Source organism: Mercenaria mercenaria, chromosome 11 (genome assembly GCF_021730395.1).
Source record: "Mercenaria mercenaria strain notata chromosome 11, MADL_Memer_1, whole genome shotgun sequence".
In the NCBI taxonomy this organism is placed as follows: Eukaryota; Metazoa; Mollusca; class Bivalvia; order Venerida; family Veneridae; genus Mercenaria; species Mercenaria mercenaria.
The window spans coordinates 49,952,289-49,967,241 of NC_069371.1; the positions used below are offsets into that span (position 1 = coordinate 49,952,289).

Sequence of the window (14,953 nt, forward strand, 5' to 3'; positions counted from 1 at the left end):
TAAAACAAAACATGATGCCATAAAGCAAGTACATTATGTTTACAAGATCCCAGTCTGTAATTTTAGTAGCTTCAAATTATTTAAACGCAACAAGAAAGCAGGATATATTCTGGTATGGATAACTCGCCACTGCCGCTTGCTATTGAATTGTTCTCATATACAACCGTACCATCATTTAGTACGGTAAGAACAAGAAGACATTTCATAAGTCAATAACCTAGAAACCACTAGACAGTATTTGACTTGAAATAGCAATCCATTTACTGGAGATAAATTTGTTATTAATGTATATACAATATTATATTATGTAGACAGCTCGAATCAGGTGAATCACTGTTGAAATAAATATTGTTTATTGCAAAAAAAGTATTCTCATACGAAAATAAAATAAATCTTACTAGTTCATTTAATTAAGACGAAAGCAAGAGTCAATATATGTTGTATGATTTAATCATAAGAGCTCAACCAATATTTTACTGCAAAGATGACATTTATGTGTTATTAACTCAGTATCGAGAGAAACACTTGTGACTAGCTTTCTAAAGATATAATATAATATTTAAGAGTTTGACACGTTAGATAATTCCAATGAATGTCTTGTGTTTGAACTAGTCTCAGTTTGAATTTTGCATATCTCTATAATAGATAGCCAAAGGTTAAGAATGCACGATAACTTACATATTTTATATCAATATATTATAAAAGGCATGCTTATTACAACTTTGAGAAGTTTATTAAGATCTATATGTTTTAAAAAATAATACTTCCTGCGAAAATGTCACAAGCGTCGCCATTTACTGGTACACTCCCAGTATGAAAACATTTTGTGAGGTCGAAATGTCGCTGATCAGCCTGTTAAAAAATCAAGCATAGGCCCCTATTATTTTAATTTGCCACATTTCTAAGTCTTGAAAATTCGGGGATATATTCAAATTCTACGTTGTAGATTTTTATCTGAACGTCAAGAATACTCTTTCTATCTACCAAAATGGCAAACATGCGACGTAAAAGTAATAAACATGTTTTCACACTCTTCATTTTACTGGATTCATAATGTTGATCACACCAGGCCATCCACCTACCAGGTCAATCACCTGTCAAGCATATTTAGGGCGACATTACAGTAATCTGTTTTATAATCAAGGATCTTTGTCCCAAAGAATATATATATAGACAGAACGCTCATATCTACTCCCGAAATAGCTAAACTGAATATATAAGCCAAAAGCTTTAACGGAATGACCGAAAAATCAATATGAGCCGCGCCATGTGAAAACCAACATAGTAGCTTTGCGACCAACGTGGATCCAGACCACTCTGGGAAACCGCGCAGTCTGGTCAGGATCCATGCTGTTCGCTTTCAAAACCTATTGCAATTAGAGAAACCGTTAGCGTACAGCACTGATCCTTACCAGACTGCGCGGGCTGGTTTGGATCCATGCTGGTCTTAAAGCCACTATGTTGGTTTTCTCATGGCGCGTACCTAAATATAGTTGAAACTCGCTTATCTCAAAAGTCCGTCTATCTTGAAGTCGAATTTCAGAGTAAGGAGGAGGAGTAATTGGTGATACCACTATCATCTTAGGGAGAATGCTGCAGAAGTGATAAGATTAAAAAGCTTAAATCTGAATAAAAGACAAGGTCTCTCTACACATGAATGTAACAATGGCTATTTAAACTGAAACATGAATAAACCTGATGAAAGTTTCATTTCGCCACAATATTCATGACTGAATTTAAGAATCAGTAAATCAGGCATACAGATACCTAATATGACAAAAGATTAATTTCAAGTCTGTATTTTGAATTACAGAAGTAAGACGATCATTCATTGCATTGTGGCATCTTTTGTCCAAACAATGGAAGTTAAACGCTTTATATAGCTTGGTGAAATGTCTGGTTAATATATACTTCTTTGAGAAATTTCTCATATTTCAAGTTATATACCTGTAACCTACAATCGAAAGTCATTGCATTTATCATTTGTTTTTCTTTACAGCGGCATACATGCTCACTTACGACCTTGAAAGTTTTCTCAGAATCTTTAAAAAGTGTCGTGCAAGAGAAAGAGGTCAAATGGGGGACAAGAATGCAAACCTCTCGATTTGAAGGACGTTTAAGGTTAGTTCCATTAACCTTTTTAAGGCGAACGTAATAAAATAAGCATAGATAGTTCTAAGTGACATTACGTAAAGTCTTTAAGACTTTTCAAGCCCGCCCATTTAGCTCAATAGGGAGAGCGCAGATCTATGGATCAAGGGGTCGTGATTTCGATCCTCGGACGAAGCGTATGTTCTTTGTGACGATTTTAGGTCATCCATCTCTGGCAGTTACTTGCGGAGAACATGTTTGTAATGGTAAAGAATCCAGGAACACTGGTAACTGTGGTTTAGTTATCTGCCCGCCGTTACATAACTGAAATACTGTTGAAAAACGGCGTAAACTCAAAACAAACACACGAATGGAGAAAGGAAATAACCTGTATACCGATTTGTCGTATTGCTAGATATAAACTTTTCTGCCGTTACAAGAGAGAGAGAGAGCCTAGTTACTGCCCAAAACAGTTACCCTGTAGCAGGATATTCCCATCTGCCCCTAACACCAGTGAAAGAATCTTAAAATATTTTACGCAGAACCATTTATTTTATAAATTCTTTATATAAATGCAATTTTGTATCAGAAATGCTGATTATGCAAAGGTTATGGCTATAAAAGCAAATACAGTTTTATCTAAATCTTTCTACAAACAATACAACATTAAATTAAAGTATATGCTTTTCAAAATATAAATGTATATTTTATTTGTACAAGAAGCTATGCTAGTTTTACGCTGTCTGCACTGCCCATCTGAAGACCATCTGAAGATGGTGAGTGACTTTGTGCCAACTTCGCCCTTTTATTACATATTTGTTTTGTATTTTCTCTTGAGTCAGTCAGTATATATCAGAGAAGAAAAAGACATTACAAAACCCTAGCAACTCAGATGCAGTTATGATTCATTTACAATTTTTCGACAACTTTCATTACATTGACACATAAACGGAGCGTTTTCTACATACTGTTGCCAAACTTAACGCACATCCATCCTGAAAAGAATAGAAAAAGTTAGACATTGGATAACAAGAACAGAGCGGGCATATCGGTTTGCTATTTGTCGGTATGTCTGTCCGTCGGTTGGTCGGTAGATCATTTGGTCTACGATTAATACCTAAAGAACGCCTGGTTTCAGAATTGTTAGATGATTGCCTGTAATCAGTAAATGATCCTTATTGATTTTGGAATGAGTCAATCGTTAAGATCACAATTATATATAGACTGAAAACGTTTTCTGATCGGTTATTAAAGAACGCGGTCAAACTTTATAGGATGTTTGCCTGTGATCATTAAATGTATCCGTAGGCTATTATTTTGAGGCCAGTAGGTCAATGTCAAGGTCATAGTGACACTGAGACTGAAAAATGGTTCTGTTCAATAACTAGAGAACGCTTAAGCCCACAGTCGTCAAACTTAAGGTGAAATGCGCCTAATGTGAAGTTACTGGGTTTCGTTTCGAAATTTTGATTAATATAAAATTCAGCATATTCCTCATAGACTGTGTATTTTACTTTTTTTATTTTTCTGTAACTTTTTTCTCTTCAAACCTTCAGAAACGGCCATTGACGTCCATTTTTGATTTCACGTCAATCAGACGATTTTTGTAAATCGTTCTGTTTATTCTACAAAAATTGATTTACTTGCTACTCATCATATTTTCATTTAAAAATGTCTTCAAAATGGTGCATAATTTATGGAGATCATTTTAACGTAAAAGTCGATATTTACGTTAAAGTGACGTTAGAGAGACAAATATAACGTTGAGTTTCGAAGAAAAAATTTGCTTTAATCTTGTCTCATGTCAAATCCAAACGATAAAATTTGAGAAAAAACTAATATAATGATGACAATTTTATTTTCTATCGATTTATGGAATAAAATTATGGGGTCACCCAATTCCCTTTTCGCGCAAAATTACATTATGCTACCCCTACCCCCAAATCACAACATAGCTATATTTACGTGTTTTTCTGATATATCTCTTTCCAAATCTTAGTATTTTACATTCTCATCCATCACAGGCTCACTCTACAGACGTGAAACGAATCTTGTTTCGTGAGAAAGAGGGTTTTCTTTTCAAAAGGGGTATTTATTACTTTAAAACTGGCGACCGGTGCGAAATGGTTTCAATGCTGAATTCTTTACATACGCCAATGCAACTAACTTTGCGTAAAATACTGATAATGTTATTTTTTAAAATCGCTATAGATATATTTCTTTATAATAATGATTAGTTTTTTTCATCTTTTCCTTATTCAAAATACCAATAAACAAGTTTTCCGTTGTAATACACTTCAAACATAATTATTGTAAAATATCATTGTTCAATATTATACAAGTTCAAATATTTTAAAGTTTGTTATTTCAGACTATGACCTTTGACTTAGCCGCCCCGCCACGGGAGTAAAGGTTGTTTGAATCTTGTTTTTCTTCTTATTATCCCTAACACTCCCTAAGCACGCACGCACGCAAGCTAGCACGCACGTACGCACGCTGGCACGCACGCACGCACTCACATCCCATAAGATGACCATACGATTGGTTGCCACGGGCTTGCTCGGTAAATTACCTACTCTACGCAAATGTTCATATTTTATATTGACGGCAGAATTCGGTTACAGGTCAGAATTTATTTTTCATTCTTTTGATATTTATACCACAGGCGCTATTTGAAATGAATCATAACTTCTATCATTTCCAGAATCGTGATATAAGAGATACTATCCCTAGGTTACATATACATGTTAGCGTATCCGTATAAACTTCGAATGAATGTTGAAAATTCACGGTTTCATTCTGAATTTTGACACCTAAGGCGCTTATCAAAATAAAAAATGGAACCTTACACATATACACGTGCCCGTACAAATCCTAATATCTCGTAAATACGAAAGCAGGGGTTGCAAGTTTGAGCGTCCAGTCCTCCGTACAAAGTTACGATTCTTGAGTCGCACATATAGATAATGGCAACATATAATTACACGTGTTTAACAATCAACCGCTGTTGAATTACAGAGAGTCTCAGTCAAAACCGCTATTTTCTTTCTTTCTTTTACCCCACCCGCTGAGCTCAATAGAAGGAGCTCAGAATTATGAATCGTGAGTTCGATCCCCTGGTAGGGCGTGACGACTTGATAGGAAGCACGTGTCCGAAATCATTCGTCCTCCAACTCTGCTTTATGTGGTGAAGTTGGAAATTACTTGTTGAGAATACAGAATCTAGAAACTCTGGCTAGGTTAACTTCCCGTCGTAACATAGAAAACAGAGCTAAACCCAAAACAAACAATTTTTTTTTCGTGGAATATTTAACAGTTTCTACTGTTAGGAAAAGGAACTACATATGGAATATGTTTCTATTACGTGTCTATGAATACAAGGATAACCATCTTTACACACATATCTGGAGAGCTAAATCCTCTTTGCAAAGGATGGTGTTTCTGTTCTAGCCAAGTTACTAAATAAATCAACCTTTTCAGAGCAACAGCCTCCGTGTAACATTTTTTTTTATTTAACCAGTTTTACGCTCAGATAACACGTCACGGAAATAGCGGCCTGTGATGGAATTTTGTATAGGTAATTGTTAAAATTAAAAGGTTGAGATAATTAAAATCAAAGATTTTAATTATATTCTGTCGTTTTCTTATTTATTTCTGTAAATGTGCATCGATACAGGACTGTTCATGTATTACCATTAACTTGAGAAATAAATCATTTCAATCTTAATGGTGGATGAAATCATTGCACAGTTGTTAAAACTCAAAATGTGTTTGTCTTAACACAAGACATAAGAAAATCTATTGAATTACGCATATTTTTTTTTAATCTGGGATAGGGGTAGAGAAATGTAATTCAGGCAACTGTAATGCAGTGTCGAATTTGTCGCATTTTCTTAAATTGAATATAATCGAGACTAAAATCTGAGTTCTACACTGAAATGATTTCGCCGAAGTCAGCAGAGTTTTAAAGAGTATTTTGATTTAATTGTATTAAATAATTAAAATAGTAGATTAATAGAAGAAAAGAGAAGATACTGAAAAAAATACTCAGTTGCACTATGTTATGATTTGGGGGTAGGGGTAGCGTAATGTAATTTTGCGCGAAAATGAATTCGGTAACCCCATAATTTTAATCCATAAATCGATAGAAAATACAATTTTCATCATCATATTTGTTTTTTCTCAAATTTTATAGTTTGGATCTGACATGAGACAAGGTTAAAGCAAACTTTTTCTTCGAAACTCAACGTCATATTTGTCGCCCTGACGTCACTTTAACGTAAATATCGACTTTTACGTTAAAAGGATCTCCATAAATTATACACCATTTTGAAGACATTTTAAAATGAAAATATGATGAGTAGCAAGTAAATCGATTTTTGTAGAATGAACAGAACGATTTACAAAAATCGTCTGATTGACGTGAAATCAAAAATGGACGTCAATGGCCGTTTTTGAAGGTTTGAAGAGAAAAAAGTTACAGAAAAATAAAAAAAAAAGTAAAATACACAGTCTATGAGGAATATGCTGAATTTTATATTAATCAAAATTTCGAAACGGAACCCAATAACTTCAAATTAGGCGCATTCCACCTTAAGGGTGATTGACTGATTGCCTGTGACCAGTACATGGCTCCCACTATTTTGGGTTGTTGGTAGAAAGTTCAAGGTCGCAATGACATTGAGACTGAAGATGAAGCTGCCTCCTAATAGCTTAAGAATGCTTTGGTGTGAGGTTGTTAAACTTTACAGGATAATTGCCAGTGTCCATTAGAATAACCATTCTGTTTAAGGGGTTAGTGGATCAAAGGTCAAATTCACGGTGACCTCGAGACTAAAATGGTTTTCGCTCATTTACTTAAGAATCTTCTGGCCTACTGCCATCAAACGCCCTTAGATGATTAGTTTTGATCAGTAAAAGACCTCTGCTTTTTAGGACAAAGTCAAAGTCACAGTAACCTTGCCTCTGGAAAACAGTTTCAGCTAACTACTTAAACTGACCTTGCATTCACAAACTTAGGATGATTGTCTGTGGATGACCGTTACTGTCTTGGGAGTCAGTAGTTCAAAATGACCTCTTTGACTGGAACTGGAACAGGCTTTCACGGGGCATACTGTTTAACGTGTTTTAGATTTTGAATATATAATGAATGGGAATTTTATATGTTTGATGCGATTTGAATTCCATTAAATTTACCTCTACGGATATTGATAACTTTGCAGTATTGCATTTTTACATTAATTCGGATCATGCACAAGTACATTTCGATTACGAAACACTCTAAGCTCGTTATAATTAAATATGTATGTACGCCTGATACAGCCAATGAGAGAATGTTATCTTATCTCGTTTATCCCGTTAGACCTGCCTCGTTCATAGATTATAATGTGGAAAATGCATTTCTGAGACTTCTTGAATAAATACGCTACAAAGATGTACTTTCTTGGTTTCACTGCTGCAAAACATTCCATTGTATAAATGCACTTCTAAATTTTGTAAAGTGCTTTTAATGCTTTGGTGAGACTGGTGTCATTTATAACTAATATTCAAAGCTTCTATGAATGGCAAATAAACATATTTTGACAAACTTTTTATAGGCGTAATATTATCAATAAAACAGTTTTATACCCTAACAAGTCCGGGCAGAGTTGCCCAAAATTCGCTGTTTGGTATCACCTCAATCCCTCTGAAGTCTCGCCAGACTTTGTTGAACGTTACACCAACCGCGAGGTACACAAATAGCAACACGAAGAATCTGGATGAATCAAAATTTCAACATCATACGTAATCATTCTACGTTGTCTGGATACGATTTATGTTGAGTGAGTTTTCTTTGAAAAAATGTTTAGGTTACGAAGCAAATTATATCAAGCCTTAGATTAAGTAGAGCACAATATAGTGCCAAATATATAAATGTAGAAATAACCATCGGACCAAAATGATTTGTCATAAGGTAATGGAGCATGAAGTACCGTAATTTAAAGGCAAAATTGCAAAATGAATTTAACATAGATGTTGTGTCAAATATAGAATTAAGCACTAAATGACAAAAAGATTTGTTAACAGGGATTTAATGGTATTACATTATCAACAATATAGAGCCTGTACTGAGCCCTCCCCCTTCTTGTTCTGGTGATGGTTGCGGGGAGGGCACAGGGCACGCAGCGACGGTAGTCAGAGTCATGTACTGAAATAGAAGAGCTAAAATATTGACCAATGATTAATTATAAATCCGCTCCAAGGAAAGCTAATGATATCAAATATTCGATTGCCGAGTGGTTATATTAGCTGAATGAGATCCCTTTTGCTTCTTAATCCGTCCGAGATGTGGAATTCTTTCATATGAGGACGCTTTACTAGGTCTGTGTTTTTACCACGGTACATGCCTGTGCATGAAATAATTATCCAACGGGCATATCTGGTTTTCTTCTACTATTTAAGCAGAATAGTAGCAATACTCAAACAATATAAACAGAAACAGATTTTGATAACCGCTGTTTGCTTATATTCCGATACACGGGGGCATTACGTTTGCAAAAACATGTAAATATAGCAACAATAAAGCTTCCTATGTTTAATGGTTTTTTTTCTAGACACATCATTTTATAGCGGGTGGTCTTTTTAAAGAGGTTTACGACTATTGAAATATAGAAGGAATAACTCAGTTTGGGAAAAAAGTGGTCTTAATAATGAACAAGTCTTAATTTTGGGGCGGTCTCAATATAGGAGCGGTCTTAATACGGGGTTCTACTGTAATTATTTTTACGTACATAGTCTGTCCCTGTTGTTCCCCCGATAACGTCTAGCGCAGGTTGTGTTTTCCTTTGATCACAGACCAATGTCACAAAGGTATTTCTACAAGTAATTTAACATTAAGTGATTGCATATCTTTAAATATGAAGTTGAAATATACGAGTTCTTGAATTATAAGTTTTATTAGCTACAATGTTTGAAATAAGAGGGTCATGATGACTCTAGATTACTCACCTGAGTTTCACAGCTACGATAGGTAACATTTTTTTCTAGAAATAGTCTTGTTTACTAACAAATTTATTTAGATGTGTTTGACAACTAAAATAGAGGAATGTGTCTATAAAATTCTAAAATCAGGAGATGTATTGGGAAAAGGAAGCAGGCCCTCTCACGTTTCGACAAATAAAAATGATTTGTACAATCTTTAAAGAGGATTGCCTAAGCAGTAATTGTGTGAAATTATTTTTTACTACAACTATTAACAAGAAGGTTATTTTCAAAGTTCCAACTTCATAGTATATACATATAGAGAAAATGACCACATCTTCTAGTATTGATTTGAACTGGATAAATTTGAACAAAGTTAGCAGATGTCACCCAAGGAACACATGCAATTCAGGAGAAGACGCCTTTTGAAGATTTATTGATGCCCTTAGTAAAAACGACATGTTTTTGACAAATCGAACTGGTTCGAACAATCTTGATAAAGGGTCACCAAACAATCCTTTTTCTAAATATATTTCAAAATCAGGGCAGCAGTTTCTAACAAAGAAGTTTTTTTAACGTTTTCACTATAATATATATGTAGAAAAACCTGACAACGTTCCCCAGCGGCTATACTTGTTTGTGCGAATCTAAATAAGTTATTCAATGTCATTTGAAGAAACGTATGGACGCACGTACACAAGACGGACAGTGAGTGGCCACAATAATTCATCCCAAGCACCATAAACTTTACATTTGTAGCACTTAAAAGATCTACTTAAATAATGTGTATATATTATTTCGTCATGTGACTTCATGTCTAACTTCAATAAACATCACGGTTTAGCAGGTTTCTCTTTGAAATATATGAGAACACTGGTGTTAATCCGTTTAAATCCATCAATAATATGAGCTGTTATCAAAAATCAGCTACTAAATAAATACTACCAGTTTTTGAGTATAACCACTTATAATTTTATCTCTTTGAGCTAAGTTTACCACATAACCTCATAAAAGGAAAATCGGTAGCTTTAATCGAGAAACACGTGCAAAAGAAATTCTAATCATTTGGCATGTAATGAAATAATGGCATTTTTTTTGACAAATACACATTATGGACCAATAATCTGGTATGTAAAGCGTTGCAGTTTCTGTTATTTCTACTATGAAATTTGGTAATAAACAATATTATCATAGAAAAGCATGGTATCCCAATGGGAACTAAAGTCGCTCCACTCATTAGCTGTTTTTTTGTTTCTATTCTGTTATAAAGAGACTGTATATTTGGTTTTCTCGCTAAGATCCAGTTTGACATTATTCAAGCTCTTAATGAAACTTCAACGTACCCGGATGATACTTTAAATATTGACAGGCTATATTTTGCGGAAGTGCTGAAACATATTTATGTAAAAAGTACAATTTGACAAAGCTAATATATCAGATTTTGAAGTAACATGTTTTGACCGACAATAAACAACTGGTAATTAAGAAACAATATATATATAAAAAGAGACGATTCAAATTCGGTATTGTCAATTCCATCCACCAGGATTAAAATGTTCTTCAAGCTACATCATTGTCAATATATTTTGTCACACTGTGCACATTTCTCGTTCTGTCTCTTTTTGCAGGGTGGAAGAATACGATAACGAAACTTGGCAAGAAATAACTAACAATATATCGGAGGGGGACTGAGCAACAAAACGTCAGCACGGACTGGCAGAAATCATATTTACCTGAACCCGTCTTGACTCTGGTATTGAGCTACCACATAAAGTCCATTGTAGTTGAACGATACTTTATCAGGAACGCCTATGTCCTGGAATACGTATTTAACTGGGTCATACTGGCATACCTGAAATATGTAATTGGCTGCATCATATTGACATATCTGAAATTTGAGGTACCTTTGTCATACAGATATACCTTAAATGTGTAGTTAACGGGCTCATACTGGCGTACCTGAAACTGGGTTAAATGGGTCATAATGACAAACCTGAAAAGTGCAGTTAACGCGGTTATATCAATTTGCAGGATACTTGAAATGTGTAGTTAACGAGGTTGTATTGTCAACTCTTAAATGAGCAGTTCACATGGTCATTTGGACATATATGAAATGTGCAATTAACGGAAAAACAAGGATAAATGAGCCGCACCATGAGAAAACCAACATAGTGACCAGCATGGATCCAGACCAGCCTGCGCATCCGCGCAGTCTGGTCAGGATCCATGCTGTTCGCTTTCAAAGCCTATTGCAATCAGAGAAACTGTTAGCGAACAGCATGGATCCTAACTAAACTGCGCGGATGCGCAGGCTGGTCTAGATCCATGCTGGTCGCAAAGCCCCTATGTTGGTTTTCTCATGGCACGGCTCAAATATTCAACATAGAATGCCACGTTCCAAAATACGCAGCCTCTCTAAAACGAAACTCACGCATATGTGCACACTACCAACACAAACACACATATACAAAGCAAAACGAGGACATTGTAAAGACTGACAGACAGTGTCTGTTCTCATATATTGTATTTCGCTAGTATAGGAATTTAGAATTCAGTTTAAACCCTAGAAGGAATATTTGAATAGCTAAAACTTGCAGAACTAAGCACAAGTAAATAACGTACAAAGACAGGCACTTGCTTAATTATTGGTGAATGTACAACTAACAGAAGTATTACCATAATATAACAACAGTATGGAGACGCCTATAGACTTGGTTTTATAGAAACGCTTGCGAAATACATATATCTTAAAAAAAGATACCAGACCCAGACAAGTTTGGTGTTTGTTGAAAACAAGTGATGTAAAATTAATGAGATATTGTTTCATTTTTCTCTCTGTCCATGTTAAATCATAATTAATAACCATGAACTATACATACAGCAACATTTACACAGGCAGCTTCGTAGAAAGTTCCACATGGGTTGTAAGAGTACCAGTAGGCGTCAGTAGATGAAGGTCGATCTACAAATCTATAAATAGAATATCACTTTATGACTGACAGCTGTTATAGATAATTTTCCGCAAGACTGGTGAGAGTACCAGTAGGCATCAGTAAATAAAGGTTGATCATCTAAAAATCTATAAATAGAATATCAAATTATAACTGACAGCTGTCATAGATAATGCATAGTTTTCGAAAATGTAAATAAAGTTGTTTATTAATTTGAGGTTTTAGAAGCATTTTCAAATGATAACAACCTAAATTCGGCGTGTTGTATGCTTCTGCCCTATTTTTATTTACATACTGTCATGACACCATACAGGATAAGTATTCATACTGTGAAATTGTACGCCTGAGATTTTGTTTGAGATTTCACTCAGCCAGTTCAGAGTTGTGACCCTTGACTTAGTCAGAAATAGGCTTAAAGGGAATAAAAAATTGTGTCACCCATATCTCCAAAAGTGTTTGACCTAGAGCCAGCAAGCGTCACAGAAATTTTACTTAACGTATGAAGTTGTGCAACTTCGAATTTGTTTGGCATTTCTCGTAGCCAACATAGAGATAAGGCTCTTGACTTAAAGGGCATAAAAAAGTTTTTATGAATGTTTGACCTAGAATCATGAATCATTATTGGATTGTTATGTACCATATGGAGATGTGCACCTAAAGTTCAGTCCGATTTAACTTTGCCAGACTAAGTTATGCTTCTTGGCTAAACAAAAATATGCATAAATGCCTTAAAAGTTTGTTTCTCATATATTTCAAACAGTTTTTAACGTTGAGTCATGAAAATACCCAGAGAGATATTATTCTGCTTTAGAATTTGTTCACCAGGATTTTGTTTCGGATTACTCTCACCAAGAATTATGGCTGTTGACTAAGTCGAAATATGCATTAAGGGACTGAATGATTGTGTCGCAAATATCTCAAAATGTATAAGCCTTGAGTCATGAGACTTCATAGGGCTGTGTTTAAGCAAGGGAAGTAGTTGTGTACATGGTCTTTTGTGTTGGATTTAACCTCTCCTATCCCGCTGTAAGCACTGTTGAAAATTGTTCTTTTACTTTGTCCGTTTCTTTTATCTTGTGTTTCTTGGTGATGGTTAAAAGTATCTAAATCAAATAGTTGCGTTTTATATACACTTTGCCATGTATTGTCAAAACGTTACGTATGATAGTACAGTTACAGTAAATGGGGGTACCATGTAGTGTCCAGTGGCCACGCGTGTAGTTTCTTTTGGATTAAGTGAATAGTAATAAATGTAAAATCATCATTATTTTCTTTTGAGAAGTCTTTTCGTGGATTCTACGGTTTACAAAGTTAAATCTACGGAATGATACATATCTTTAAATAGAGCATGCATCTGCCAACGAACTCTAAAGATTCGGCAGTGTTGTTCTGTATGAATTTGAACCAATGGTTGAAATGTATATTACTTTAAAAATTTGAAGTCGTGGCTTCGCCATCTGGCCACATCCTCTCTAAGACGTGAAAAAAATGTATTTAGTAAGTTCCTCGCCTGGCGCTCTGCATCAAGAAATAGCTTTATCTCTAGAACTGGTCAGCCCAGTGTTAGTATAATGTTACTGGGTTGGATATCAAGTCGCCTGTCCACGGTAGGGCACCACTACAGGGTTGGGCATTGTGCTCAGGGCTACAATTTAGACGAATGAAAAAATTGCTGAAAGAAAATCCCGCTTAAACCATACACACACGCGTATCCTATAGCTTGTACTTTCATGCAACATTATTGCCAACATTGTGTAAGAACAAATTCTATAAACTTCAATTTACACAGTGTATATAAGGTTGTATACATAACCAAAATGTACGGAAAATACTAAGACTCTATTTGTTCGCAACACTAGACTATAAGTAAAATGTTTTAGTAAAGAAAACTAATTAACGCCCGCTGTAGAATGAAATAGGTATAAAAGTAACTTACACTGCCGTTCCATCTTTGTGGCCTATAGGACTGAGATCTATCGTTCCGCTTCCATCGTCAAAAACACAAGCACAGTGGTTGGATTTTACACACTGTTTACCAGTGACTATAGCAATTTTCCACAAAATGCCTAGCACATTTATAACCGAGATTACCTTATTCATACTAGAAAGATTTATGTCCCACACTTATATATGTTTTATTGATAAAACTATGGTTTCAAATGTTCGGAAACTACCAATATCAATTATAAATTCTTCAACAGAGCTACGTGCATATAGGTTCTCATGTTCGTGCAAACATTAGAGAGGTATTCCAGCACAATAACACCATGGAGCATTATTTACATATACTTCTTTATAGTTAGTACGGGTAGAAATCATGTTACTTATTTGTTCATATCTGGGCATTTTTTTCCGGCCGCGTGCTTTAAAAGTAACTTATATTAATGTTACAGATATGTATATGAATATAAATTAAGACTTAGGTCATACAATAATACAGTATACTATTGATAAAGAGGTATCCAGATGTAGGTAATTGTATAAATTTCAATTTTCTATACGTGAATATGAATATCATTAATAGAACAATGAAACTTTGCATCCTATATTAAACAATTTTCATTGTCTAATTATTTTTATAAAAAAATGTTTAAATTTTATACATATTTTACTGTAACTAGTATCATATACCTTCATGAATCTGACATAGATCGGAAAAAAACCCCACAAAACAATGATAAATATCAATCAGGGAATGGTACATTCCAAAAACGCAGTCTCCCAAACACGAAACTCACAGCACGCAGATGTACACACTGCCAACACACACACTCACATGCAAAGCAAACACACGAGAACAAAACGATAAAATAAAGGAACACAGTTGGGCACCGCCTTGGAGCGGTCAGTGGCAAACACACCACTGGGGAGCTTAAACCTGAAGTCTCATTCTCCAGAGGACGTTCGACATAGCAAGGAACTGACACAGTATTAATTTACATCAAATATAT

General features: G+C 34.9%; 1 protein-coding gene across 2 annotated transcripts; it reads right to left on the minus strand.

Moving 5' to 3' along the window:
* Window positions 1-2,619: 2,619 nt before the first annotated feature.
* On the minus strand, window positions 2,620-14,365 carry LOC123531309 (uncharacterized). 2 transcript variants are annotated; one of them, XM_045312150.2, is made up of 7 exons: window positions 13,939-14,365; window positions 11,931-12,021; window positions 10,785-10,939; window positions 8,862-8,946; window positions 8,175-8,278; window positions 7,720-7,846; window positions 2,620-3,086 (listed from the first exon to the last, which is right to left on the minus strand). In XM_045312150.2, the coding sequence occupies exons 1-7, from the start codon at window positions 14,100-14,102 to the stop codon at window positions 3,024-3,026; spliced, it is 789 nt and encodes a 262-aa protein (XP_045168085.2). In that variant the 5' UTR covers window positions 14,103-14,365; the 3' UTR covers window positions 2,620-3,023. The 2 variants fall into 2 exon arrangements, with proteins under 2 accessions (XP_045168085.2, XP_045168086.2); XM_045312151.2 differs by having other exon boundaries at window positions 10,785-10,903; window positions 13,939-14,361.
* Window positions 14,366-14,953: the final 588 nt, after the last annotated feature.